This window comes from Macaca nemestrina, chromosome 20, assembly GCF_043159975.1.
Source record: "Macaca nemestrina isolate mMacNem1 chromosome 20, mMacNem.hap1, whole genome shotgun sequence".
NCBI lineage: Eukaryota > Metazoa > Chordata > Mammalia > Primates > Cercopithecidae > Macaca > Macaca nemestrina.
Genome location: NC_092144.1, coordinates 17514446 through 17540406, shown reverse-complemented (window position 1 = coordinate 17540406; position 25961 = coordinate 17514446). Strand labels below are relative to the sequence as shown.

Below are 25961 nucleotides of genomic sequence, written 5' to 3'. Positions count from 1 at the left end.
CTGGGACCTGGCCCAGAGCACCCTCTTCGAGTCCCTCACCCCTAAAAAAATTCTACGGGATTGCTGGGTGCCGTGGCTCATGCTTGTAATCCCAGCACTTTGGGAAACCAAGACGGGTGGGTCACCTGAGGTCAGGAGTTAGAGATCAGCCTGGCCAACATGGTAAAACCCCATCTCTACTAAAAACAACAACAACAACAAAAAAAGGCCAGGCACAGTGGCTCACGCCTGTAATCCCATCACTTTGGGAGGCCAAGGCGGGCGGATCACCTGAGGTCAGAAGTTCGAGACCAGTCTGACCAACATGGAGAAACCCCATCTCTACTAAAAATACAAAATTAGCCAGTCGTGATGGCACATGCCTGTAATCCCAGCTACTCAGGAGACTGAGGCAGGAGAATCACTTGGACCCAGGAGGCAGAGGTTGTAGTAAGCCAAGATCGTGCCATTGCACTCCAGCCTGGACAACAAGAGCTAAACTCAGTCTCAAAAAAAAAAAAAAACAATTAGCCAGGCACGGGGGTGCATGCCTGTAATCGCAGCTACTTGGGAGGCTGAGGTGGGAGGTCCCTTGAATCCGGGAGTTTGAGGATGCAGTGAGCTGTTTGTGCCACTGCACTCCAGCCTGGGTGATGGAGTGAGACCCTGTCTCTAAAAAAAAAAAAAAAAAAAAAAGGGCACAGTGGCTCATGCCTGTAATCCCAGCAGTTTGGGAGGGAGGCTGAGGTGGGTGGATCACACTTGAGGTCAAGAGTTCGAGACCAGCCTGGCCAACCAATGTGATGAAACCCCGTCTCTACTAAAAAATACAAAAACTAGCAGGGTGTGGTGGTGGACGCCTGTAATTCCAACTACTCAAGAGGCTGAGGCAGGAGAATTGAATCCAAGAGGCAGAGGTTGCAGTGAGTCGAGATTGCATCCCTGAACTCCAGTCTGGGTGCAAGACTCTGTCTCAAAAAAAAAAAAAAAAAAGAGAAGAAAAGAAAGAAAAAGAAATCCGTAATAGAAATGCTAGAAGGTTAGAAGGTTTCAGTCATGTCCCCAAAAGGCTCCAGTCTGGGTGAGACAGAGGACAGAGGAGGATAAGGACATCCCCAGCCCTGCGGGTTCAGGGACAGGAGGGAGGTGGGGGCAATAGGGGCTCCCAGAGGGGGCAACCTGGCAGGAGGAGGGGCAGAGGGAGTGACAGCAGGGGTTTGGGCCGCTGTGGAGCCAGAAGCAGGGGGAAAGGGGACGTCAGGGGCAGAGGTCTTTAGTGGATGACTGGCTTTGAGAGTTTCTGGGTCGTCATGTTTAGAAGGGGTGGAGTACAGGTGAAGAGGGCAAGAACCACACCCCAGGGGAACAGGAGCTCCCCAAGGAGGTCCCACACCCTGAAGCCCCACCTACGCCTCGCCCCTGCACAGTCCCGCACTCCGCCAGCAGGGAGCGCACGCCCAGGTGTAAGGAGCTGGCACCTGGGCACACGCCTGGCCACACACCTGTGCAGAGCCGGTGGCAGGCCCTCCCGGCACAGGAATGGCGTGCCCCCAGCTGCCGCCACTTCTGCTTTTGGTGCTGGTGCTGCCACTAAAAGCCGATGCGAGTAACACTAGCAGTACTCCCTACACAGGTAAGAGCTGGTAAAAGGGAGGCTCAGCTTCCAGAAAGCAGAAGGGTGGGGGTGGGGGACGCACAGCCCAGTCACACACCTGGCTTCTGGACCCCTCCCTCAGGCCACGCTGGTCCGCCAGCGCTCCAGGGAAGGCTGGCCTTTCCCCCAGAAACAAACGGAGCAGCTGTGAGGACAGATGAGACACCGCTGCTCCCAAGCCCTGGGGCTGTGGGTTCTGCAACTCCAGTGAGCCCTGAACCGGCTGGAGGCTACAGACGGCCTCACACCTACTTCGAGGCTCCTTTTCAAATCTATTCCTTTTAGCCTATCCGCAAAGGGAGAATGGCGGAGACCTCAGGGCCGTGGGTGTTCCAGGGAACAGGGACTCAATTCCTGGTCGTCAAACATCTGTGGTTCCCATGAGAAGTTCTTCTGGGTGTCTGACTTAATTCCCTCTTGCTGTGCTATAAGACAGTGCCTAGGATGGAGGGGAGGAGCCTTGAACTTCTTCCATTCCCTTTTTCTGCCCTTTACCTGCCACTGTGTCGTCACTCTCTCTGACTGGTGTCCTACCCCCCAGACCTGTAATAGCAGAGCAGAGGCCACCATGGCTGAAATGCTCATTGTAGGGAACGGTTTCATTCAGAAGGCACCACTTGTATTCCCATTTCACAGCTCAGGAAACTGAGGCTCAGTCCAGCTTGTCCCGGACTCAGGTTAGAACTGGTTGACTTGGCTCCTGTGAGCCTCCCAGTCTAGGAGTCTCTGGGAAAAGCAAACACCCAGCACAGTGCCTAGAAACAGCTTTATTTTTACCTTCTGGTCAACTCTTCAGCAGCTCACCAGTGCCTACTCAGTGCCAGGCACTCAGCAGGGCTTGTGTCCTCCAACTCTTCCTTTTTTAAGTCCACAGCTTTTCCTCAGTTCACTAAGCACTCAGCTCCCCAGAATTCTGACTTGGCTTGGAGTCCACTATGGCCTCTGAATCTTCTTCATTTCAGCAGAAACAGAGGACGCAGTTCCTTGAGGGGCCTTCTGCCCACCTCCCCAGTCACCTCAGGCCAGACCCTCTGCTATTCTGAGCCTCAGTTTCTCATCTGTCAAATGGGAATGAAGTCCAGCCCGAGTTCCATGCCTCTTCTAGACTCAGCTGTCATCCCCACAGGTCCTGGGGGGCTACATAGAGATCCGGGGAGGGCAGCATGTGGACCCAGCACCCTCTCAGGGCCAGTGTTGAGTGTTACTTCCGCGTTTTTGCTGCCTGGGGTGAGTCAAGGAGGAAGCACCAAGTTTGGCCCAGAGCAGAGTGGATGGGTGGGGCAGAGAGTTGATGAATGAACTTGTACACACCTAAGAGGCCTAGATACCTGGAACTGGGTGCGAAGTCATTGTGGGAGGTGGCTCATGAACTATTTACCCGCCCTCGGCCTGGTCCCTGGACTCCATGCCTGGGATGGGATGGGAGCCAGGAAGTGGTTGGACTACCGTGCGGGAGGGTGGGTTCCAGAGACATGTTCCCAGTGCCTGTGTCTTTGTGTCTGCCATCAAAGTTGAGGTTAGCCTAGGGGTACCTGGGGAAAATTAGGGCTGATCCTCTCTGAGCTCATAGGTAGATCTTTATAGTTGAGTGTCACAGTACGCCCACTAGGTTGCTATTCTATTGTGGTTTTTTTTTTTTTTTTTGAGACGGAGTCTTGCTCTGTCACCCAGGCTGGAGTGCAGTGGTGCCATCTCCGCTCACTGAAAGCTCTGCCTCCTGAGTTCACTCCATTCTCCTGCCTCAGCCTCCCGAGTAGCTGGGACTACAGGTGCCCACCACCACGCCTGGCTAATTTTTTGTATTTTTAGTAGAGACAGGGGTTTCACCATGTTAGCCAGGATGGTCTTGATCTCCTGACCTTGTGATCTGCCCACCTCAGCCTCCCAAAGCGCTCGGATTACAGGTGTGAGCCACTGCACCCGGCCTTTTTTTTTTTTTTTTTTTTTTTTTAAAGAGATGGGGTCTTGCTCTGTTGCCCAGACTGGAGTTCAGCAGCATGATCATGGCTTACTGCAGCCTTGAACTCCTGGACTCAAGCGATCCTCCTACTTCAACCTCCTGAGTAGCTAGGACTAGGCATGTACTACCATGCCTGGCTAATTTTTGTTTTATTTTTTTGGAGAGACAGGGTCTCGTTATGTCTCCCAGGCGGGAGTGCAGTGGTGCAATCATGGTGCACTACAGCCTTGAATTCCTGGGGTCAGGAGATCCTCCCGCCTCAGCCTCTCCAGTAGCTGGGAGCACCTGGCTTGTGTACACCCACTACGAACCTGACTGATGAACTGTCAGAGGCACCAACTCCACATGATTTCCATTTTACAGAAAAGAAAACTGAGTCCCAGAAAATGTAAAGGAGCTGCCCAGCGCTGCCTGGGATGCAGTCACTGCCCATATCCAAAGGGCTTCTAGAGATCTGAGCCAAGAGGAACGCTGATCTGCACTTGAACCCGGGCTGTGGGACTTCAGACAAGGAGCATGAATTTGAGGGGGAGCCTCAGTATCCCACTGAGCGCTCACATGGTGTCCTAAATCTTTCAGGTCTCCCTATGACCTGGGCAAATAAATGAATTAAAAATAAAAATAAAAAGACTGGGCACGATGGCTTATGCCTGTAATCCCAGCACTTTGGGAGGCCAAGGCAGGTGAATCACCTGAGTTCAGGAGTTCGAGACCAATCTGGCCAGCACAGTGAAACTAAAAATGCAAAAGTTAGCCAGGCGTGGAGGCTGAGGCAGGAGCATTGCTTGTACCCAGGAGGTGGAAGTTGCAGTGAGCCGAGATCGCGTCACTGCTCTCCAGTCTGGGTGACAGAGCGAGACTCCATCTCAAAAGAGAAAAAAGAAAAAAAGAGAGAGAGAGAGAGACTCGCTATGTTGCCCAGGCTGGTCTCTAATTCCTGGGTTCAAGTGATGCTCTCACCTTGACATCTCAAAGTGCTGGAATTACAGGCGTGAGCCACCGCGCCTGGCTTCCAATGATATTTTTCTTTTCAGGTACGACCTCAGAGAACAGTATGGAGACATCATCTCTCAGCTCTCTGACTTCTTCTCCCTTCACCCCCAACACCCTCAGTTCGGGGGAACCCCCCAAAACCTACTCCAGCCCCCTGAGTTTGGAGACAGGCTCCATGACCCACCTCAGCCCCTCAAGTTCAGGGGCAACCCCTCCCATCCAGCCCAGCCCCGGTTCCACAGAGTCAAGGATGATTCCCTCCTCCCCACAACCAGAGACAACCACGCACCCTAGTTCCGGTTCCCCCAATGCAGAGCTCACCCCCTCTTCCCATTCCACCCTCCCCAGTTCCGAATCCCTGACCCCGCACTGGAGCCCCACTTCCCACAGCCCCGGAACAGAGCCCTTGACCTCCACTGACCAGACCTTGGAGCCCCCTGGCCCAGGTAAGTATTAAGAGATTTGGGCGTTTGTAGGGAGGTGGCGGGTGTAACAGACTGCAGTTTGGGAACTGACCACTAGGGGGAGGTACAGCCCCGAGAATGCTTTAGGAAGGGCTTGCTATCTCTGCTCCATTGTCTAAAGCCCTTCATGCTCTGCGCATTTATTAAGTGCCTGGTGTATGTCGGGGCTGGGCACGCAGCGATGGGCAAAGAGAGAAACTAATACTTGCTGTGGTGGGGAGACAGGTTATACATTATGTATTTGGGCCTGGGCAAAATAGCAGGACTTTGTCTCTACAAAAAAAATCTAAAAATGGCTGGGCGGGGTGGCTCACCCCCGTAATCCCAACACTTTGGGAGGCCAAGGAGGGTATATCACGAGATCAAGAGTTCAAGACCAGCCTGGCTTGGTGAAACCCCGTCTCTACTAAAACTACAAAAATTAGCCAGGCGCGGTGGCAGACGCCTGTAATCTCAGCTATTTGGGAGGTTGAGGCAGGAGAATCGCTTGAATTCAGGCGGCAGAGGTTGCAGTGAGCTGAAATCGCGACACTGCACTCTAGCCTGGGCTGCAGAGCGAGACTCCGTCTCAATAAATACATAAATAAATATAAAAACAAACGAATAAACAAATGGCTTGGCGTGGTGCCTCACATCTGTAATCCCAGCACTTTGGGAGACCAAGGCGGGCGGATCACCTGAGGTCAGGATTTCAAGACCAGCCTGGCCAACATGGTGAAACCCCATTTCTACTAAAAATACAAAAATTAGCCAGGCATGGTGGCGGGTGCCTGTAATCCAGGCTACTTGGGAGGCTGAGGCAGGAAAATTGTTTGAACCCAGGAGATGGAGGTTGGAGTGAGCCAACATTGCACCACTGCACTCCATCCTGGGAGACAGAGCAAGACTCCGTCTTGGAGGGAAAAAAACAAAAACAAAAAACAAACTCCGTCTCAAAAATAAATAAATAAAATAAAATTTAAAAATTAGGCTGGGCTCAGTGGCTCACACGTGTAATCCCAGCACTTTGGGAGGCCGAGGCGGATGGATCACCTGAGTCAATGAGTTCAAGACCAGCCTGGGCAACATGGCAAAACCTCATCTCTACTAAATATACAAAAATTAGCTGGATGGTAGTCTCAGCTCCTGGGAGGCTGAGGTAGGAGGATCACTAGATCCTGGGAGATGGAGGTTGCAGTACACTGAGATAACGCCACTGCACTCTAGCCTGTGTGACAGAGCAAGACCCTGTCTCAATTAAAAAAAAAAAAAGGGTCAGGCATGGTGGTGCATGCCTGTAATCCTTGCTACTCGGGAGGCTGAGGTGGGAGTATCACTTGAGCCCAGGAGATCGAGGCTACAGTGAGCTGTGATCGCACTACTGCACTCTAACCTGGGTGACAGAGTGAGACCCTGTCTCTAAAATAAATGATTAAAAAGTGGCAGCCTCAACTGGAAAGGGAAGAGAGTTCAGCTTCCTGAGAACAGATTTAAAAGGCTCTGGGGCCGGGCGCGGTGGCTCAAGCCTGTAATCCCAGCACTTTGGGAGGCCGAGACGGGCGGATCACAAGGTCGGGAGATCGAGACCATCCTAGTTAACACGGTGAAACCCCGTCTCTACTAAAAAAATACAAAAAACTAGCCGGGCGAGGTGGCGGGCGCCTGTAGTCCCAGCTACTCGGGAGGCTGAGGCAGGAGAATGGCGTGAACCCGGGAGGCGGAGCTTGCAGTGAGCTGAGATCCGGCCACTGCACTCCAGCCTGGGTGACAGAGCGAGACTCCGTCTCAAAAAAAAAAATAAAATAAAAATAAAAATAAAAAAAATAAAAGGCTCTGGGCCCTGGTGGGTGTCTTAGGCTTGGGGGCAATAGGGCCCAGGGCTGACTCTGAGCTCCTTCCCGCAGCTCCAGGTGACACTGGGCCCCCTGAGTTACACAGGAACCCGGGTGTGGTGGTGGTCGTGTGTTTGCTGGTGTCTCTTTTGCTCATCGGGTCTGTGGTCACGGCTGTGAGGTTCTGTCACCGGGATGAGTCCACATTCGAGAAGCTGGACGAGGTGTCCATGGTAAGGTAGGGGCTGGGCTGGGGGCTCAGCCCTGGGGCCAAGGTAGGGTTGGGGGAGCTGCCCTCCCAAGCAGGACCAGCCTGGGCTGTAGAGCCCATTGGTGTCTGAATGCCTCCCTGTGTGTTCCTTCCTCAGGGATCCATGAATGACAGATTGTCCTTTGCCCACCACCTCCAGGAGTGAGCCCTGAGGAGCCAACAGAGATGTGGGCGTGGATGGGGCTGGGGTGCCTGGGGAGGAGCAGAACCTGAGGAAATAAACCCCCTACCATTCATCCAAGGCCTCCTGAGTTATGGATTCGTGTGACAAACATTAGCTGAGCACCTACTATGTGCTGGGCTCTGTGCTGGAGTCACAGTGGGGACCATGTCTTTACTCTCAGGGGAGCCACAGACTCAAGGCAGGGACAGATAAGAATCAGGAGATCACTTGGCTGAGCGTGGTGGTTCACACCTGTATGCCAGCACTTTGGGAGGCTGAGGCAGGCAGATCTCCTGACCTCAGGAGTTTGAGACTAGCCTGGCTAACATGGTGAAACTCTGTCTCTACTAAAAATACAAAAATTAGCTGAGTATGGTGGTAGGTGCCTGTAATCCCAGCTACTCAGGAGGCTGAGGCAGAGAATCGCTTCAACCCCAGGAGGCAGAGGTTGCAGTGAGCTGAGATCACCCCACTGCACTCCAGCCTGGGCAACAGAGCAAGACTCCATCTAAAAAAATAAAAAGAAGAAGAATCAGGAGATCACATGAGATCTTTGCAGGTGGCACAGAAGGCCATGGAGTCACAGACTGAGACTGTGGCCAAACCACAAGGGCTGCGGTGGCCAAACCACAAGGGTTGTGGTGTCCAGGTTTGCTGAGAAGGTAGGGAGGCCTCTTTGAGGAGGTAACTTTTTTTTTTCTTCGAGATAGGATCTTGCTCTGTTGCCCAGGTTGGAGTGCAATGGTGCAATCTCGGCTTACTGCAGCCTCAACCTCCCAGGCTCAAGTGATCCTCCTGCCTCAGCCTCCTGAGTAGCTGGGACTACAGGGGGACAGTATGCCTGGCTAATTAAAAAAAAAAAAAAAAATTGGGGCCAGGTGTGGGGTGGCTTATGCCTGTAATCCTGGTACTTTGGAAGGCCAGGTAGGTGGATCATTTGAGGTCAGGAGTTCAAGACCAGCCTGGCCAACATGGTGAAACCCCATCTTTACTAAAAATACAAAAATTGCCTGGTGTGGTGGTGGGCGCCTGTAATCCCAGCTACTAGGGAGGATGAGGCAGGAGAATTGCTTGAGCCTGGGAGGCAGAGGTTGCGGTGAGCCGAGATTGCACTGCTGCACTCCAGTCGAGGCAACAGAGTAAGACTCTGTCTCAAAACAAACAAACAAAACTTGGAAGCTGGGCATGGTGGCTTACCACTGTAATCCCAGTACTTTGAGAAGCTGAGGTGGGCAAATTGCTTGACCTTGGTAGTTTGAGATCAGATGGGGCAATGTGGCAGAACTCCATCTCTTTCTCTTTTTTTCTTTCTTTCTTTCTTTTTTTTTTTTTTTGAGATGGAGTCTCGCTGTCGCACCCAGGCTGGAGTGCAATGGCGCAATCTCGGCTCACTGCAAGCTCCGCCTCCTGGGTTCACGCCATTTTCCTGCCTCAGCCTCCCAAGAAGCTGGGACTACAGGTGCTTGTCACCACATTCAGCTAATTTTTTTGTATTTTTAGTAGAGACGGGGTTTCACCATGTTCACCAGGATGGTCTCGATCTCCTGACCTCGTGATCCGCCTGCCTCGGCCTCCCAAAGTGCTATGATTACAGGCTTGAGCCACCGCGCCCGGCCTCTTTTTTTCTTTTTTGAGACAGTTTCCCTCTGTCACCTAGGCTGGAGTGCAGTAGTGCAACCTTGGCTCACTGTAGCCTCTGACTCCTGGGTTCAAGCCATTCTTTTTTTTTTTTTTTTGAGACGGAGTCTCGCTCTGTCGCCCAGGCTGGAGTACAGTGGCGCAATCTCGGCTCACTGCAAGCTCCACCTCCCAGGTTCATGCCATTCTCCTGCCTCAGCCTCCCGAGTAGCTGGGACTACAGGCGCCTGCCACCACTCCCGGCTAATTTTTTGTATTTTTTTTAGTAGAGACGGGGTTTCACCATGGTCTCGATCTCCTGACCTCGTGATCCACCCATCTCGGCCTCCCAAAGTGCTGGGATTACAGGCATGGGCCACCATGCCCGGCCTTTTTTTCTTTTTTTTTTTTTAATGAGACGGAGTCTCACTCTTGTTGCCCACGCTGGAGTGCAGTGGCGTGATCTCGGCTCACTGCAACCTCTGCCTCCCGGGTTCAAACGGTTCTCCTGCCTCAGCCTCCCAAGTAGCTGGGATTACAGGCGCCTGCCACCACACCCAGCTAATTTTTTTGTATTTTTAGTAGAAACGGGGTTTCACCATGTTGGTCAGGCTGGTCTCAAACTCCAGACCTCAGGTGACCCACCCACCTTGGCCTCCCAAAGTGCTGGGATTACAGGCATGAGCCACAGCGCCTGGCCCCAAGTCATTCTTGTGCCTCAGCCTCCTGAGTAGCTGGGACTACAGGTATGCGCCACCATGCCCAGTTAATTTTTGTATTTTTACCGTATTAGCCAGGCTAATATGGTAACGTGGTCTTGAACTCCTGGCCTCAAGTGATTCACCCATCTCAGACTCCCAAAGTGTTGGGATTACAGGCGTGAGCCACTGTGCCCACGCCCTGTCCAGACTTTTTTATCAGAAGGGGGACACGGAGGCTCAGTGCTGGGTGTCAGTTGTGTGCCTTGTCCTGGGAGGTGCCCCCAAGCCGTCTCCCCGACTCCAGCCTGGAGCTGCCCCCGAAATGGACATTCAGAGAGGCCACAGGGTCCAGGTCACCCAGCACAGAGGGGCAAACGCTGGCTTGAGGCTGGGTCATGCTTTGATATCTTTGGAGGGGAGACGCTGTCGGGGCCTCCTGGGCAGCTGGCGATGCTGGGGAAACATTAACTCACAGCAGCTCTGGAGGCCAACAGTCCCACACATCAGCCCCTTTCCCCTGGCCACAGCCCCCTCCCACCTCCCACCCCACCCATCACCCTCCTGGGGGCCCCATTTCTAGCTGCATCTGCAGCCCCAACAGTTTGTGGATAGGGGGTCAACCAGAGAGGGTCTTTGGTCTGCCTTGGGCGGCACAGTGCAGTGGGCAGCTTTCGTGGAGCCCCCAAGCTCCCTAGGCTACACTCCACGGGCTCTGCTTGGAAGCACATATACTAGACCCTAAGTTGATAAAATCCCCCCATTCCCAGAGCTGCTGGTCCCCTACCACCGTCTTCCTTTGCGCACCCCCCGCCGTCATATGCAAACACATGAACAATTAAACTTAACACCTCTCAGGCGGGGCGCGGTGGCTCACACCTGTAATTCCAGCACTTTGGGAGGCTGAGGCGGGTAGATCACAAGGTCAGGAGTTCGAGACCAGCCTGACTAATATGGTGAAACTCCATCTCTACTAAAAAAAAAAGAAAATACAAAAATTAGCTGGGCGTGGTGGCAGGCACCTGTAATCTCAGCTACTCAGGAGGCTGAGGCAGGAGAATCGCATGAACCTGGGGGGCAGAGCTTGCAGTCAGCCAAGATCGTGCCACTGCACTCCAGCCTGGGTGACAGAGTGAGACTGTCTCAAAATAAATAAATAAATAAACTTAACACCTCTTACCCAGCCTCCTTACTCCTACGCCTCCCTTCCCTCCTTTCCCACCTCCTTCCTCTGCCCTCCCCCACCCCTCCCCCTCCACACCCGGTGACCCTCTTGGCCACTCTCTCTTGCCCCCTCAGGCCCTCTTGGACACTCTGCCCTCCACCCACTGGGAGCCTCACCCAAGGAAAGTGTGTGGGTTATGTCCTGGCCTGGTGCCCAGACAGTTAAGGGGCTCCGCTGAGTGGGTGTTGGGGGAGCCTTGGACCTCCCTCTTGGCCAGGTCAGGTTCTCCTCTCCTTCCCTCACTCCCCGGGAGGTCATGGGACCCAGCAGTGGTGGTGAGTGCCAGACCTACCCGGGCCTTGTGTAGCAAGCTTACGTGAGCTTGAGGGGTTCTCAGGAGAGGGGCCGGGGTCTCGTAATCCCCCTGAAGCCATCAAAGCCGCTCTGGGAGTTGAATGTGTCTCCCATGGGTCTGGGGCCAGGAGACCTTGTTTCACCGGTCCTGATGCCCCCACCCAGGCTGCTGAACCTGGACGGGTGTGGGGAGGGGCTTTGGGTACCTGGCTGCTGTCCCTGGATAGGGATCACAGCAAGGTCCGGGTGGGTTCCTCACGCTGGTGCCTGTGGTGTGGTCCATGCCGCCTTGATTTAATGTCCTTGGGATTCAAGGGAGGGTGCAGAGAGTGTGGGAGTGAGCTGCTGTCTAGGGGAGCTAGACTAGGGAATGTCCCACAGGGCCGTACCTGGGCTCCCAGGGGTCTGGAGGTCTCACAACCATCTCCGCAGGGCCAGAGACGCCGGCAGCATGAGGCACAGCCGGACAGCACTCTCCTTTCTGCCGAGCAAGGTGAGTAGTGGGTAGGGGTGGCCCAGGCCATGGGGGAGGAGATCCCAGAGACCCACTACTCAGAAACACCCAGAGCTGGCCAGGCGCGGTGGCTCACGCCTGCAATCCTAGCACTTTGGGAGACCAAGGCAGGCAGATAACTTGAGGTCAGGAGTTCAAGACCAACCTGACCAACATGGAGGAACCCCATCTCTACTAGACATACAAAAAGATTAGCCGGGCATGGTGGCTCATGCCTGTAGTCCAGCTACTGGGAGGCTGAGGCAGGAGAATCGCTTGAACCTGGGAGGTGGAGGTTGCGGTGAGCCAAGATCGTGCCACTGCACTCCAGCCTGGGAGACAGAGCAAGACTCCGTCCCATGCCCCCACCCCACCAAAAAAGGAAACATGTAGAGCTGCTTGGGGACCAACTCACAGGGGCCCACGGAAGCCCAGAGAGGGCCACCAGGGAATTGGGGACCTGATCCAAGTGTCCAGCCCAGCGCTGTGGCCACTGCTTTTGGGAGCAGGAGACCCCTTGTGCCTAGACACAAGGTTTTGACTCACCCAAGAAAAGGGGACCTGGCTACCCCCGGGCCAGGGCAGTGGGTTATGAGGCCACAACTTCGGATCACGGCCAATGCCCCTATTCTGGGAAACTGAGCCAAGAGAAAAACCCTGCAGGGGCTGGATTCAAATTCCAGGTCTGTCACCTGAGTGGCTGGTAACCTCTCTAGGACTCAGTGGTTTCTGTTGTTGTTTTGTTTTGTTTTTTAGACAGGGTCTCACTCTGTCGCCCAGGCTGGAGTGCAGTGATGTGATCTCTGCTCTCTGCAACCTCCGCTTCCCGGGTTTAAGTGATTCTCCTCCCTCAGCTTCCTGAGTAGCTGGAGTTACAGGCACAAGTCTCCACGCCCAGCTGATTTTTGTAGTTTTAGTAGAGACGGGTTTCTCCATGTTGGCCAGGCTGGTCTTGAACCCCTGACCTTAAGTGATCCACTCACTTCGGCCTCCCAAAGTGCTGGGATTACAGGCATAAGCCACCACACCTGGCCAGAACTCAGCGCTTTTTTGTGTTAAAAAACTGGGCTAGGCCGGGCGCGGTGGCTCAAGCCTGTAATCCCAGCACTTTGGGAGGCCGAGACGGGCGGATCACGAGGTCAGGAGATCGAGACCATCCTGGCGAACACGGTGAAACCCTGTCTCTACTAAAAAAATACAAAAAACTAGCCGGGCGTGGTGGCGGCGCCTGTAGTCCCAGCTACTCGGGAGGCTGAGGCAGGAGAATGGTGTGAACCCGGGAGGCGGAGCTTGCAGTGAGCCGAGATCCGGCCACCGCACTCCAGCCTGGGCGGCAGAGCAAGACTCCGTCTCAAAAAAAAAAAAAAAAAAAAAACTGGGCTAACATTGTGTGGAATGAGGGTGCTCAGGGTGAGCCTCAGGTAGGGCAGGCAAGGCTGCATATGCCTTAATGTTTATTTATCCACACTCCAGCCATCTGCAGAAGAGAGGAAAAGGGTAGTCTGGGCGCGGTGGCTCACACCTGTAATCTCAGTGCTTTGGGAGGCTGAGGCAGGCGGATCATTTGAGCCCAGGAGTTCAAGACCATCCTAGGTAACATAGTAAGCCCGTATCGCTACAAAAAAAAAAAAAAAAAAAAAGAAAGAAAGAAAAAAATTAGCCAGGCATGGTGGTGTATGCCTGAGGTCCCAGTTACTTGGGAGGCTGAGGTAGGAGGACTGTTTGAGCATGGGAGGTCGAGGCTGCAGTGAACTGTGATCATGCCACTGCACTCCAGCCTGGGAGACTAAATGAGATCCCGTCTCAAAAACAAACAAACAAACAAAAAAAGGCCAGACGGAGTGGCTCATGCCTGTAATCTCGGCACTTTGGGAGGCCAAGGCAGGCGGATTGCCAGATTGCTTGAGGTCGGGAGTTTGAGACCAGCCTGGCCAACATAGCAAAACCCCATCTCTACTAAAAGTACAAAACTTAGCCAGGTGTGGTAGCAGGTGCCTGCAATCCCAGCTACTCAGGAGGCTGAGGCAGGAGAATTACTTGAACCTGGGAGGCAGAGGAAGTGAGAGGCCCCAAAATGACAGGGCTCATGAGACAGATGTTAAGCCAAGAAAAAAGAGAAAATGTGGGGGTGGGTGAGGGCTCATGAGACTGCCCAGGCTGGGCAGGAAGGACTTCTCTGGGGAGTTGACATTTTAGCTGAAGAATGGATAAAAGCAAGCAACCAGCCATTTCAAGAACTGGGGGAAGGATGTTCCTGGCAGAGGGCACAGTATGTGCAAAGGCCCTGAGGCAGGTTTAAGGAACTGTGAAGGAGGCTGGTGGGTGAGGCACGGTGAGCCAAGGGAAATGGAGGGAGGTGAGAGTTGGTGGTAGGCAGGGGCCAGGACACACTAGGTCCTGGGGGTTGAGCGAAGGGGGTGTGGATTTTGTTCTAGGGGTGCTAGGAGCTACAGGAGGGTTGGGAACAGGCAAGGGACAGATTTAGGGTGTTTCTTAGAGGAGGAACTTGGGGTCAAGGCCAGGGGCAGCATGCTGCGGAGTCCCGCTGATGGTGGAGCTCTAGGCCACGCGCCGTGGCTCACGCTTGTAATCCCAGCACTTTGGAAGGCTGAGGCGGGTGGATCATCTGAGATCAAGAGTTCAAGACCAGCCTGGCCAACGTGGTGAAACCCCATCTCTACTAAAAATACAAAAATTAGCCTGGCGTGGTGGCGGGTGCCTGTAATCCCAGCTACTTGGGAGGCTGAGGCAGGAGGATCACTTGAACCCGGGAGGCAGAGGTTGCAGTGAACTAAGATCACGTCACTGCACTCCAGCCTGATGACAGAATAAGACTCTGTCTCAAAGAAAAGAAAAGAAAAGAAAAGAAACTAGCTGGGCATGGTGGCGGGTGCCTGTAATCCCACCTACTCGGGAGGCTGAGGCAGTAGAATCGTTTGAACCTGGGAGGTGAAGTTTGCAGTGAGCTGAAATTGCGCCACTGCACTCCAGCCTGGGCGACACAGCGAGACTCCGTCTCAAAAAATAATGATAATAATAAATAAATAAAGTAAGGACCTTCCGATGGCCTCTCCCACACTCAGCTCACAGCATCAGTCATTTCGCCTGCACATGGCACCCGCTGTGTGCCAGGCCCCATGCTGAGTGTGTAGGACACAGAACTGAAGTGACAGGTCCCGAAATGACAGGGCTCATGAGGCAAGAAAAGAAGAAAATGCGGGGGTGGCTGAGCGCTCATGAGACTGCTGGAGCTGGGCAGGAGGGCCTTCTCCGGGGAGTTGACATTTTAGCTGAAGTATGAATAAGAACAAGCAGTTAGCCATTTCAACAGCGGGGGGAAGGGTGTTCCTGGCAGATGGCGCAGCACGTGCAAAGGCCCCGAGGCAGGTTTAAGAAACAGCAAAGAAGCCAGGCACAGTGGCTTACACATGGAATCCCAGCACTTTGGGAGGCTGAGGTGGGTGGATCACCTGAGGACAGCAGTTAGAGACCAGCCTCGTCAACATGGAGAAACGCTCTCTCTACTAAAAATACAAAAAATAAGCTGGGTGTTGTGACAGGCACCTGTAATCCTAGCTACTTGGGAGGCTGAAGCAGGAGAATTGGTTGAACCCAGGAGGTGGAGGTTGCAGTGAGCCAAGATTGTGCCCCTGCACTCCAGCCTGGGCAACAAAGCTAGACTCTGTCTCAAACAAACAAACAAAACACCAACAACAAGCTGGGCGCGGTGGCTTATGCCTGTAATCCCAACACTTTGGGAGGCCGAGGCAGGTGGATCATGAGGTCAAGAGATCGAGACCATCCTGGCCAACATGGTGAAACCGTGTCTCTACTACAAATACAAAAAATTAGCAGTGCATGGTGGTGCATGCCTGCAGTCCCAGCTACTCGGGAGGCTGAGGCAGGAAGGTCACCTGAACTTGGGAGGCAGAGGTTGCATTGAACCAATATCGCGCCACTGCACTCCAGCCTGGGCAACAGAGCGAGACTCCATCTCAACAGAAAAAGAAAAAGAAAAAAAAAGGCTGGTCACTCTGGCTCATGCCTGTAATCCCAGCAGTGTGGGAGGCTGGGCAGGTGGATCACCTGAGGTCGTGAGTTTGAGACCAGCCCGACCAACATGGAGAAACCCCATCTCTACTAACAATACAAAATTACCTGGGTGTGGTAGTGCATGACTGTAATCCCAGCTATTTGGGAGGCTGAGGCAGGAGGATCGCTTGAATCCGGGAGGTGGAGGTTGTGGTGAGCCAAGATTGCATCATTGTACTCCAGGCTGGGTGACAAGAGCGAAACTCTGTCTCAAAAAACAAAACAAAACAAACAAACAAAAAACCAAAATAACAACGACAAAAAACAACAAAAGGGAGCTCTCAGCTGGGGGTGGTGGCGCCTGCCTATAATCTCAGAACTTTGGGAGGCTGAGGTGGGAGGATTGCTTGAGCCCAGGGGGCCCAGGCTGCAGTGAGCTGTGGCTGCGCCACTGCACTCCAGCCTGGGTGACAGAGTGAGACTTTGTCTCAAAAATAAAAAATGAGGCCCGGCGCAGTGGCTCAAGCCTGTAATCCCAGCACTTTGGGAGGCCGAGACAGGCGGATCACGAGGTCAGGAGATCGAGACCATCCTGGCTAACACGGTGAAACCCCGTCTCTACTAAAAAATACAAAAAAACTAGCTGGGCGAGGTGGTGGGCGCCTGTAGTCCTGGCTACTCCAGAGGCTGAGGCAGGAGAATGGCGTAAACCCGGGAGACGGAGCTTGCAGTGAGCTGAGATCCGGCCACTGCACTCCAGCCTGGGCGACAGAGCGAGACTCTGTCTCAAATAAATAAATAAATAAATAAATAAATAAAAATAAAAATAAAAATAAAAAATGAAAAATCAGGAGTGGCAGGTTGATGTGTGCTGCAGCCAAGACCAGAGGACAACCCCCTATTCCCCATCCCTGGTTCCTGGGAGACCCATCCTTACCCCCACCCCACTCCAGATGGGGGAGGGATAGCCAGCTGGGTCCCAGGAATCAGGGCTCTCGGGAGCAGCCCCACATCTCACCAACAGCCAGATGCTGGCAACTGCCCCCAGACCTGTTAGGTCTGTTTCACCTTCAAATGAGCCAGGTCCCCCATAATTCCAGATCCAAACATTCAGCTGCCTCCACTGGCTCCCTCTGGGACTCGTGATGCTCCAGCGAAATTGAAACCCACCCACAGCCTGGTGATTTCCCCTCAATTTTCCCCATGCAAGTAATGGCAGCCCCATTCCCCAGGTAACTGTGTGACTCCTGGCTTTCTGAAAAACAAATAATCATGCTTAATAATCACCAGTCACGGCTGGGTGTGGTGGCTCACGCCTGTAATCCTAGCACTTTGGGAGGCCTAGGTGGGTGGATCACCTGATGTCAGGAGTTTGAGACCAACCTGGCTAACATGGCAAAATCCCATCTCTACTAAAAATACAAAAATTAATTGGGCATGGTGGTGGGCGCCTGTAATCCCAGCTACTTGGGAGACTGAGGCAGGAGAATTGCTTGAAAATGAGAGGCAGAGGTTGCAGTGAGATTGCGCCATTACTCTCCAGCCTGGACGACAACAGCGAAACTCTGTCTCAAAAAAAAAAAAAAAAAAAAAAAAAAAATCACCAGACACCCTTGAATCTTCTGTTTCTCACACCCTGTGACTATGACCTGTCCTTCAGCCCCCAAAACATATCTCAGATCCACTCACAGGCCCCGCTCTGGTCCATATCTCACCTGGACACTGTTCTAGCCTCTGCCCCAGGGACAGGCCCTGCTCCCCAAGTCGGCCACAGGAGGTTTCCTATAATCCCCAAGTAAATCACATTCCTCAAAGCCTCAACATTCTCCCAGAATCAAATCCCAAGTCCTCACCCAGCCCCTGAAGCAACGAACTTCCCTCCACTCTGGCCCTTGGCTCGCAGCTGCCATTCTTTTTTTTTTTTTTGGAGATGAAAGTCTTGCTCTGTGGCCCAGGCTGGAGTGCAGCGGTGCAATCTTGGCTCACTGTAACCTCTACTTCCCTGATTCAAGCAATTCCCCTGCATCAGCCTCCCGAGTAGCTGGGATTACAGCCCCATGCCACCACACCTGGCTACTTTGTATTTTTAGTAGAGACAGGGTTTCACCATGCTAGCCAGGTTGGTCTCGAACTCCTGACCTCAGGCAATCCACCCGCCTCAGCCTCCCAAAATGCTGGGATTACAGATGTGAGCCACTGGGCCTGGCTCTTTTTTTTTTTTTTTTTTTTTTTGAGATGGAGTCTCCCTTTGTCGCCCAGGCTGGAGTGCAATGGTGCAGTCTCGGCTCACTGTAGCCTCCGCCTCCCAGTCTTAAACAATTATCTTGCCTCAGCCTCCCGAGTAGCTGGGCTTACAGGCACGCAACACCATACCCAGGTAATTTTTGTATTTTTATAGAGACAGGGGTTTCATCATGTTGGCCAGGCTGGTCTCGAACTCCTGACCTCAGGCAATCCGCCCGCCTTAGCCTCCCAAAGTGCTGGGATTACAGGCGTGAGCCACTGCACCTGGCTTACCAACTCCTGTTCCTTAAACCTACCAACTTTTTGCCACTTCCGGGCCTTCGCAAGTGCTGTTCCTTCTGCCTGTTATTCTTTTCCCCTAACTTTCTCCTGGCTGGCTCATTCTCCTCTTTCAGGTCTTGCCTCAAAGTCACCTGCTCAGAAAATTCCCTAACTCATGCCAGCAACATTATCCACTCCCTCATTCCCAGGCCCTTGTCCAGTTTTCTTTTCTTTCTAACACGAGGTGAATTATTTTTTTACATTTGTTCAATGAATACATGAACAAATAGAAATGTGTGCAGGGAGTTCTCCCATCTGGAACCTTGTTTTCCCAGCAGGAAAATGGGCAGACAAGCTCGGCTTCCATGGCTCAAGCCTGGAATCCCAGCACGTTGGGAGGCTGAGGCTTGTGGATCACTTGAGCCCAGGGTTTCAAGACCAGCCTGGGCAGCATAGTGAGATCCTGTCTCTACAAATAATACAAAAATTACCTGGGAGTTGTGGTGTGTGCCTGTAGTCTCAGTTACTTGGGAGGCTGAGGTTGGAGGATCCTTGAGCTTGGGAGGTCGAAGCTGCAGTGAGTTAAGACTGCACCACTGCATACTCCAGCCTGGGTGACAGAGAAAGACCCTGTCTTGGCTGGGCGCGGTGGCTCATGCCTGTAATCCCAGCACTTTGGGAGGCCGAGGCAGGCGGATCATGAGGTTAGGAGATCGAGACCATCGTGGCTAACACGGTGAAACCATGTCTCTACTAAAAATACAAAAAAATTAGCTGGGTGTGGTGGCGGGCGCCTGTAGTCCCAGCTACTCGGGAGGCTGAGGCAGGAGAATGGTGTGAACCCGGGAGGCGGAGCTTACAGTGAGCTGAGATTGCGCCACTGCCCTCCAGCCTGGGAGACACAGAGACTCCATCTCAAGAAAGAAAGAAAGAAAGAAAGAAAGAGAGAGAGAGAGGAAGGAAGGAACGGGAAGGAAGGAAGGAAGGAAGGAAGGAAGGAAGGAAGGAAGGAAGGAAGGAGAGAGAAAGGAAAATGAGCAGCTGACATCTCAGGGGCCTCCCATCTGGGAGGTGCTCACTGTTCCCTCACACTCCACCGTCTTCCTTCCCGACACACCCTCCCAGCTACCAGAGCACTTACATTTCTGCCTTCAAATTCAGGTGCCCCTGGGAGAGGGTGGGGACGAATTGTGCTCAGATGTGGGGACCAGTCCTAGAAGGATGAGGTCTGAGCGGGACTCAAGCCCCCAGCTGTATGACTCCCAGCAAGCAGGTCATTTTCTCTCCAAGCTTTGATGTCTTCCTCCGAAACACAAGAGTCAGAGGATCCCCTACTCATAGGCAAGGAAATGAGTTATGCTGCATCCCCTACACACACAGAAGTTCAAGTTCAACTCACATCCATTCTCCTCACCCTCTTCCTCCCACCCCGCTTTGCCCTGGCTCTGGTCCTGATTAGTGGCATGGTCTTGGACCTCAGTTTCCCCATTTTTTTGAGACCTAGTCTTGCTCCGTCACCAGGCTGGAGTGCAGTGGCATGATCTGGGCTCACTGCAACCTCTACCTCCCGGTTTCAAGCAATTCTCCTGTCTCAGCCTCCCGAATAGCTGGGACTACAGGTGCGCACCACCAGCCCAGCTAATTTTTGTATTTTCAGTAGAGATGGGGTTTCAGCATGTTGGCTGGTCTCGATCTCTTGACCTCGTGATCCACCCACTTCAGCCTCCCAAAGTGCTGAAGTTCTGGGATTATAGGCGTGAACCACCGTGCCCAGCCCCATTTTTTTTTTTTTTTTGACAGAGTTTCCCTCTGTAACCCAGGCTGAAGAGCGGTGGCGCAATCATAGCTCACTGCAGTCTCAACCTCCTGGGCTCAAGCGATCCTCCTGCTTCAGCCTCCTTGGGAGCTGGAACTACAGGCACATGTACCACTACACCTGGCTAATTTTTTTTTTTTTTTTTTTGAGACGGAGTCTTGCTCTGTCGCCCAGGCTGGAGTGCAGTGGCCGGATCTCAGCTCACTGAAAGCTCTGCCTCCCGGGTTCAAGCCATTCTCCTGCCTCAGCTTCCCGAGTAGCTGGGACTACAGGCGCCCGCCACCTCGCCCGGCTAGTTGTTTGTATTTTTTAGTAGAGACGGGGTTTCACCGTGTTAGGCAGGATGGTCTCAATCTCCTGACGTTGTGATCCACCCGTCTCGGCCTCCCAAAGTGCTGGGATTACAGGCTTGAGCCACCACACCTGGCTAATTTTAAAAATGTTTTGTAGGGACAGGGTGCCCAGGCTGGTTTTTGAACTCACTTTTGGCCTCAGCCTCACAAAGTGCTGGGACTACAGGCATTAGCCACCACGTCTGGCAGTTTCCCAGCTTTTTGATTTTTATTTTTACTTTTTTATTTTTTGAGATGGGGACTACGTGCCTGTGGTCCCAGCTACTCGGGAGGCTGAGGCAGGAGAATCACTTGAACCCAGTAGGCAGAGGTTGCAGTGAGTGGAGACCACACCATTGCACTCCAGCCTGAATGCTGTTGCCCAGATCTGGTGCCCAGATCGTTCCACTGCAACCTCCACCTCCTGGGTTCAAACAATTCTTCCTCAGCCTCCCAAGTAGCTGGGATTACAGGTGCAAAGCGCCATGCTTGGCTAATTTTTGTATTTTTAGTAGAGACAGGGTTTTGCCATGTTGGTCAGGCTGGTCTTGAACTCCTGACCTTAAGCGATCCGCCTGCCTCAGCCTCCCAAAGTGCTGGGATTACAGGCGTGAGCCACCGCGCCTGGCCAGTTTCCCAGTTTTAATGCTCAGTCTGGTGGTGGAGATAGGCTCATTGGTGAGGCTCAGGAGTACAGCAGGGGAAGGCTGGGCCATCTCTTTGAACCCCAACTCTCCCCATCTCCACATTTGTCTTCTCTGATTCCCTTACCCCAAAGCTGTGAGTTCCAGTTTCGTGCCCCATTCTGGGGTCAGCACTGCGGACAGCACACAGCCTGTGTCTGGCGCACGTGGGTCCCATTGTTCTATCATCAACACCTCTGAGGTATCATACCCCTTTCATCTCCATTTCCCAGATGCTCAAACTGAGGCCCCCTTGCCCTAGACCACGTGGCCTGGATTGAACCCAGATCTGTTGCGCTGAAGAGCTCACTCCCAAAGCATCTGTTCAGCCTGATTCTGCCTGTTCTTAAAATGTATCCAGCATTTATCCAGAGCCTGCTGGGAAACAGCATCTCATTTAATTTCTCATTCAGTCCTTCCTTCAAGGAACTCGGCACTGAAGCTCAGAATTGCATTTAGTTATGAACTGCAACCCTGGGCTCCAGTTTCTTAACCTCTGAGCCTTCATTTCCTCTTTCGTTAAATGGAAATAATGGTGCTAAATGGCTTCATTATGCCTTCATGAGCCCATCCACCTACTATTGGAACCGCATTTATATAGAGTGATTGTGCAGAAAATGTTAGCCATTAGTACTATCGTTATTATTCATTTGCTTATTTACTGCATGTTTTACTGTTTTACTTTTTTTTTTTTTTGAGACAGAGTCTTGCTCTGTCACCCAGGCTGGAGTGAATGGTATAGTCTCCGCTCACTGCAACCTCCACCTCCTGGGTTCAAGTGATTCTCCTGCCTCAGCCTCTTGAGTAGCTGGGACTACAGGTACGTGCCACTACACCCAGCTAACTTTCCTATTTTTAGTAGAGACAGGGTTTCACTATGTTGGCCAGGCTGGTCTCGAACTCCTGACCTCGTGATCCACCTGGCTTGGCCTCCCAAAGTGTTGGGATTACAGGCATGAGCCACCGTGCCCAGCCTTACTTTTATATTTTAATAAATAAGATATTGGGATCTCAAATGTAAGAAAAAAATTAATGTATGATAGAATATCATTATGGTGCATAGCATTATAATAAATAGCATTATATAGCATATGTTATAAAAATAAACATACTCTTTTATTTATTTTTATTTTTAGAGACAGGGTCTCAGCTGGGCACAGTGGCTCATGCCTGTAATCCCCACACTTTGGGAGGCTAAGGTGGGCAGATCACTTGAGGTCAGGAGTTCGAGACCAGCCTGGCCAACACGGTGAAAACCCCTCTCTAATAAAAATACAAAAAAATTAGCCAGGCCTGGTGGCAGGCACCTATAATCCCAGCTACTCAGGAGGCTAAGGCAGGAGAATCACTTGAACCCGGGAGGCGGAGGTTGCAGTAAGGCAAGATTGTTCCAGTGCACTCCAATATGGTTGACAGAGTGAGACTCCATCTCAAAGAAAAAGAGAGAGAGAGAGAGAGAGAGAGAGAGATGCAGGGTCTCACTCTGCCACCCAAACTAAAGTACAGTGGCATGATCTTGTCTCACTACAGCCTTGACCTTCTGGGCTGAAGCAGTCCTCCCACCTCAGCCTCCTGAGTAGCTGAGGTTACAGGCATACACCACAATGCCTGGCTAATCTTGTTTATTTTTTGTAGAGATAGGGTCTCACTATGTTACTCAGGCTTGTCAAGGACTCCTGGAGTCAAACGACCCTTTCAAAGTATTGGGATTACTGGCGTGAGCCACCGTGCCCTACTGAGCATGCTATTATTAGTTAATAAATAAATATTTCTGCAATGTCCACTGTGGACCAGGCCCTTTTTTTTTTTTTTTTTTTTTGAGACGGAGTCTCACTCTGTCACCCAGGCTGGAGTGCAGGGGCCCGATCTTGGCTCACTACAATCTCCACCTCCCGGATTCATGCCATTCTCCTGCCTCAGCCTCTCGAGTTGCTGGGACCACAGGCGCCCGCCACCACACCCGGCTAATGTTTTTGTATTTTTAGTAGAGATGGCGTTTCACCGTGTTAGCCAGGATGGTCTCAATCTCCTGACCTCGTGATCTACCTGCCTCGGCCTCCCAAAGTGCTGAGATTACAGGCGTGAGCCACCGCGCCCAGCTGGACCAGGCACTATTTATTTATTTATATCTTTTATTTTTATTTTTATTTATTTATTTAGTGTTTTGAGATGGAGTTTCGCTCTTGTTGCCCAGACTGGAGTGCAATGGCATGATCTCGACTCACCGCAACCTCTGCCTCTGAGGTTCAAGCTATTCTCCTGCCTCAGCCTCCCTAGTAGCTGGGATTATAGGCATGTGCCACCACACCTAGCCAATTTTGTATTTTTAGTAAAGACAGTATTTCTCCATGTTGGTCAGGCTGGTCTAGAACTCCCGACCTCAGGTGATCCACTCGCCTCGGCCTCCCAAAGTGCTGGGATTACATGTGTGAGCCACCACGCCTGGCCTATTTTTTTATATTTGAGATGGAATTTCGCTCTTGTTGCCCAGGCTGGAGTGCAATGGCACAGTCTCTGCTCCGCCTCCCAGGTTCAAACGATTCTTCTGCTTCAGCCTCTTGAGTAGCTGGAATTACAGGCATGCACCACCACGCCCAGCTAACGTATTTTTCGTAGAGGTGGGGTTTCTCCATGTTGGTCAAGCTGGTCTCAAACTCCCGAACTCAGGTGATCCACCTGCCTTGGTCTCCCAAAGTGCTGGGATTACAGGCATGAGCCACAGCACCTGGCCTGGACTAGGCACTATTTATATACCCCCACGTTTGAGATCCCTACTTCACGGATGAGGAAACTGAGACTCAGAGACGTAAGTTCCCTCAGGAGAGTGGGATTGAGACACAGCTCTCTAGGCCAGTTCAGGTGTCTGGGTGAGGGCATTTCAGGGTCCTAGAGAGGTCCCGTGACCAAGAACTTGCTCACGTCTTTCTGGTTTCTTCCAGTGGATCTGGGAGTTGGTAGATTCTGGCTTGGCCCCTTTGAGCCTCCGTTGGTGGTGGTATCATCCGGAGAGGCTTCTCGGGGACCCCATTGCTGCCATCGCTGCCGAGTCGCCTTGTGCCACCTGGAGAAGTCGAGCCCGGTACCCATGTGGTGTTCACCACCGAGGCTCAAGGGACAGAGAAAAGACAGAGTGGTCCCAGGTAGGTGAGAAGGCTGATGGGGATTAAAGGGGCCGGCCCCAGGAGAGGAAGAGCAGTTCGTCCATCTGAACCCTTCTTGACCTCATCCAGAAAGCATTTATTAAGTTAGCACCCACTGTGTGCCAGGCCCTGTACTGGGCACACAGTAGGCACACAGCCATGCACAAGGAGGTGCCCATAGGCTGATGGTGGAGACAGATCATACCAGAGACAGGACAAAGTCATCATGCCGTGATGGAGAAGACCAGAGGAGCCCAGAGGAGGCTCCTGACCCCGCATGGAGGGGGCTCAGGGAGGACTACCTGGAGGAAGAGGCATTTAAACTTAGCCTGAGGGCCTGGGTGTGGTGGCTGATGCCTGTAATCCCAGCACTTTGGGAGGCCGAGGCCGGTCCATCACTTGAGATCAGGAGTTCGAGACCAGCCTGGCCAACATGGTGAAACCCTGTCTCTATTAAAAATACAAAAATTAGTTGTGGTGCACACCTACTCCTGCTACTCAGGAGCAGAATTGTTTGAACCCGGGAGGTGGAGGTTGCAGTGAGCCAAGATTGCACCACTGCACTCCAGCCTGGGTGACAGAGCAAGACACCATCTTAAAAAAATAAAAACAGACTGGGCGTGGTGACTCACACCTGTAATCCCAGCACTTTGGGAGGCCGAGGCGAGTGGATCATGAAGTCAGGAGATCGAGACCATCCTCGCTAACACGGTGAAACCCCGTTTCTACTAAAAATACAAAAAAATTAGCCAGGTATGATGGCGGGTGCCTGTAGTCCCAGCTACTCGGGATACTGAGACAGGAGAATGGCATGAACCAGGGAGGCGGAGCTTGCAATGAGCTGAGATCGCACCACTGCACTCCAGCCTGAGCAGCCGAGCAAGACTCTGTCTCAAAACAAACAAAACAAAACAAAACAAACAAACAAACAAAAAACAGTAAAACAAATCCTTAGCCTGAGGGATGAAGAGAAGTCAACCAGTGGGAGTGCAGGGAAGGGCATTCCAAGCAGAAGTAAAGCCTCAGACTCAAGAGGATCAGGAGTGTGAGGAGCTGAAAACAGATCAGTGTGGCTGGAGGGTGGGAGGGGAGCCCCGGGAAGTGGGCAGGAGCTGAAACCACACACAAGACCTCATGGGGTACCCTGGAGAGTAAGAGGTGTGTTTTCCAGAGAGACAGTTGGTCAATATTGGCATTTTAAAAATTCCCTGTGGTTGCTGTTGGGGAACATTGACTGTCACGGATAGGAGCGGAAGGAGACCAAGGAGACTAGGAAGGAGCCTTGGGCAGGAGATACTGGTGCTTGGACCAGGGTGGGAGCCATGGGCTGGAGAGAAGTGAGGAGATTTGGATGACATTTACAAAGTAGACACACCACCAGGGCTGGGTGCGGTGGCTCACGCCTGTAATCCCTGCACTTTTGGAGGCCGAGGCGGGTGGATTTCCTGAGGTCAGGAGCTCGAGACCAGCCTGGACAACATGGTGAAACTGTGTCTCTACTAAAAATACACAAATTAGCTGGGTGTGGTCACGGGTGCTTGTAATCCCAGCTGCTTGGGAGACTGAGGCAGGATAATCACTTGAACCTGGGAGGCAGAGGTTGCAGTGAGCCGAGATTGCACCATTGCACTCCAGCCTGGGCAACACAGACTCTGTGTCAAACAAACAAACCAACTAGATACACCAGTTGTTGGTGGATGCTAGCAGGAGCTGGGGAGAGGGGGCATTGGTATGCACAGCTCCTGGTCTCAGACTCTTTATATCTGGCATCACTTTTAGTCCTCGCAATGATGCCGAGACTCAGAGACACCATTATTATCCCTCTTTTCCA

General features: G+C 52.4%; 1 protein-coding gene and 1 long non-coding RNA gene across 2 annotated transcripts; one reads left to right on the top strand and one right to left on the bottom strand.

Annotated features, from left to right (window-relative positions):
• The first annotated feature begins 1443 nt into the window (after nucleotides 1-1443).
• LOC105487624 (colon, intestine and stomach enriched 1) lies at nucleotides 1444-7368 on the top strand. Its single transcript, XM_011751148.3, has 4 exons — nucleotides 1444-1612; nucleotides 4628-5032; nucleotides 6934-7094; nucleotides 7230-7368. Exons 1-4 carry the CDS (start codon nucleotides 1519-1521, stop codon nucleotides 7275-7277), a joined length of 708 nt encoding a protein of 235 aa, XP_011749450.2. The 5' UTR covers nucleotides 1444-1518; the 3' UTR covers nucleotides 7278-7368.
• Nucleotides 7369-11167: 3799 nt separating this feature from the next.
• LOC139360221 (uncharacterized) lies at nucleotides 11168-21110 on the bottom strand. Its single transcript, XR_011617458.1, has 6 exons — nucleotides 21079-21110; nucleotides 19301-19490; nucleotides 18651-18769; nucleotides 15781-15898; nucleotides 11519-11610; nucleotides 11168-11431 (listed from the first exon to the last, which is right to left on the bottom strand). It is a non-coding gene; the product is annotated as an uncharacterized lncRNA (long non-coding RNA).
• Nucleotides 21111-25961: the final 4851 nt, after the last annotated feature.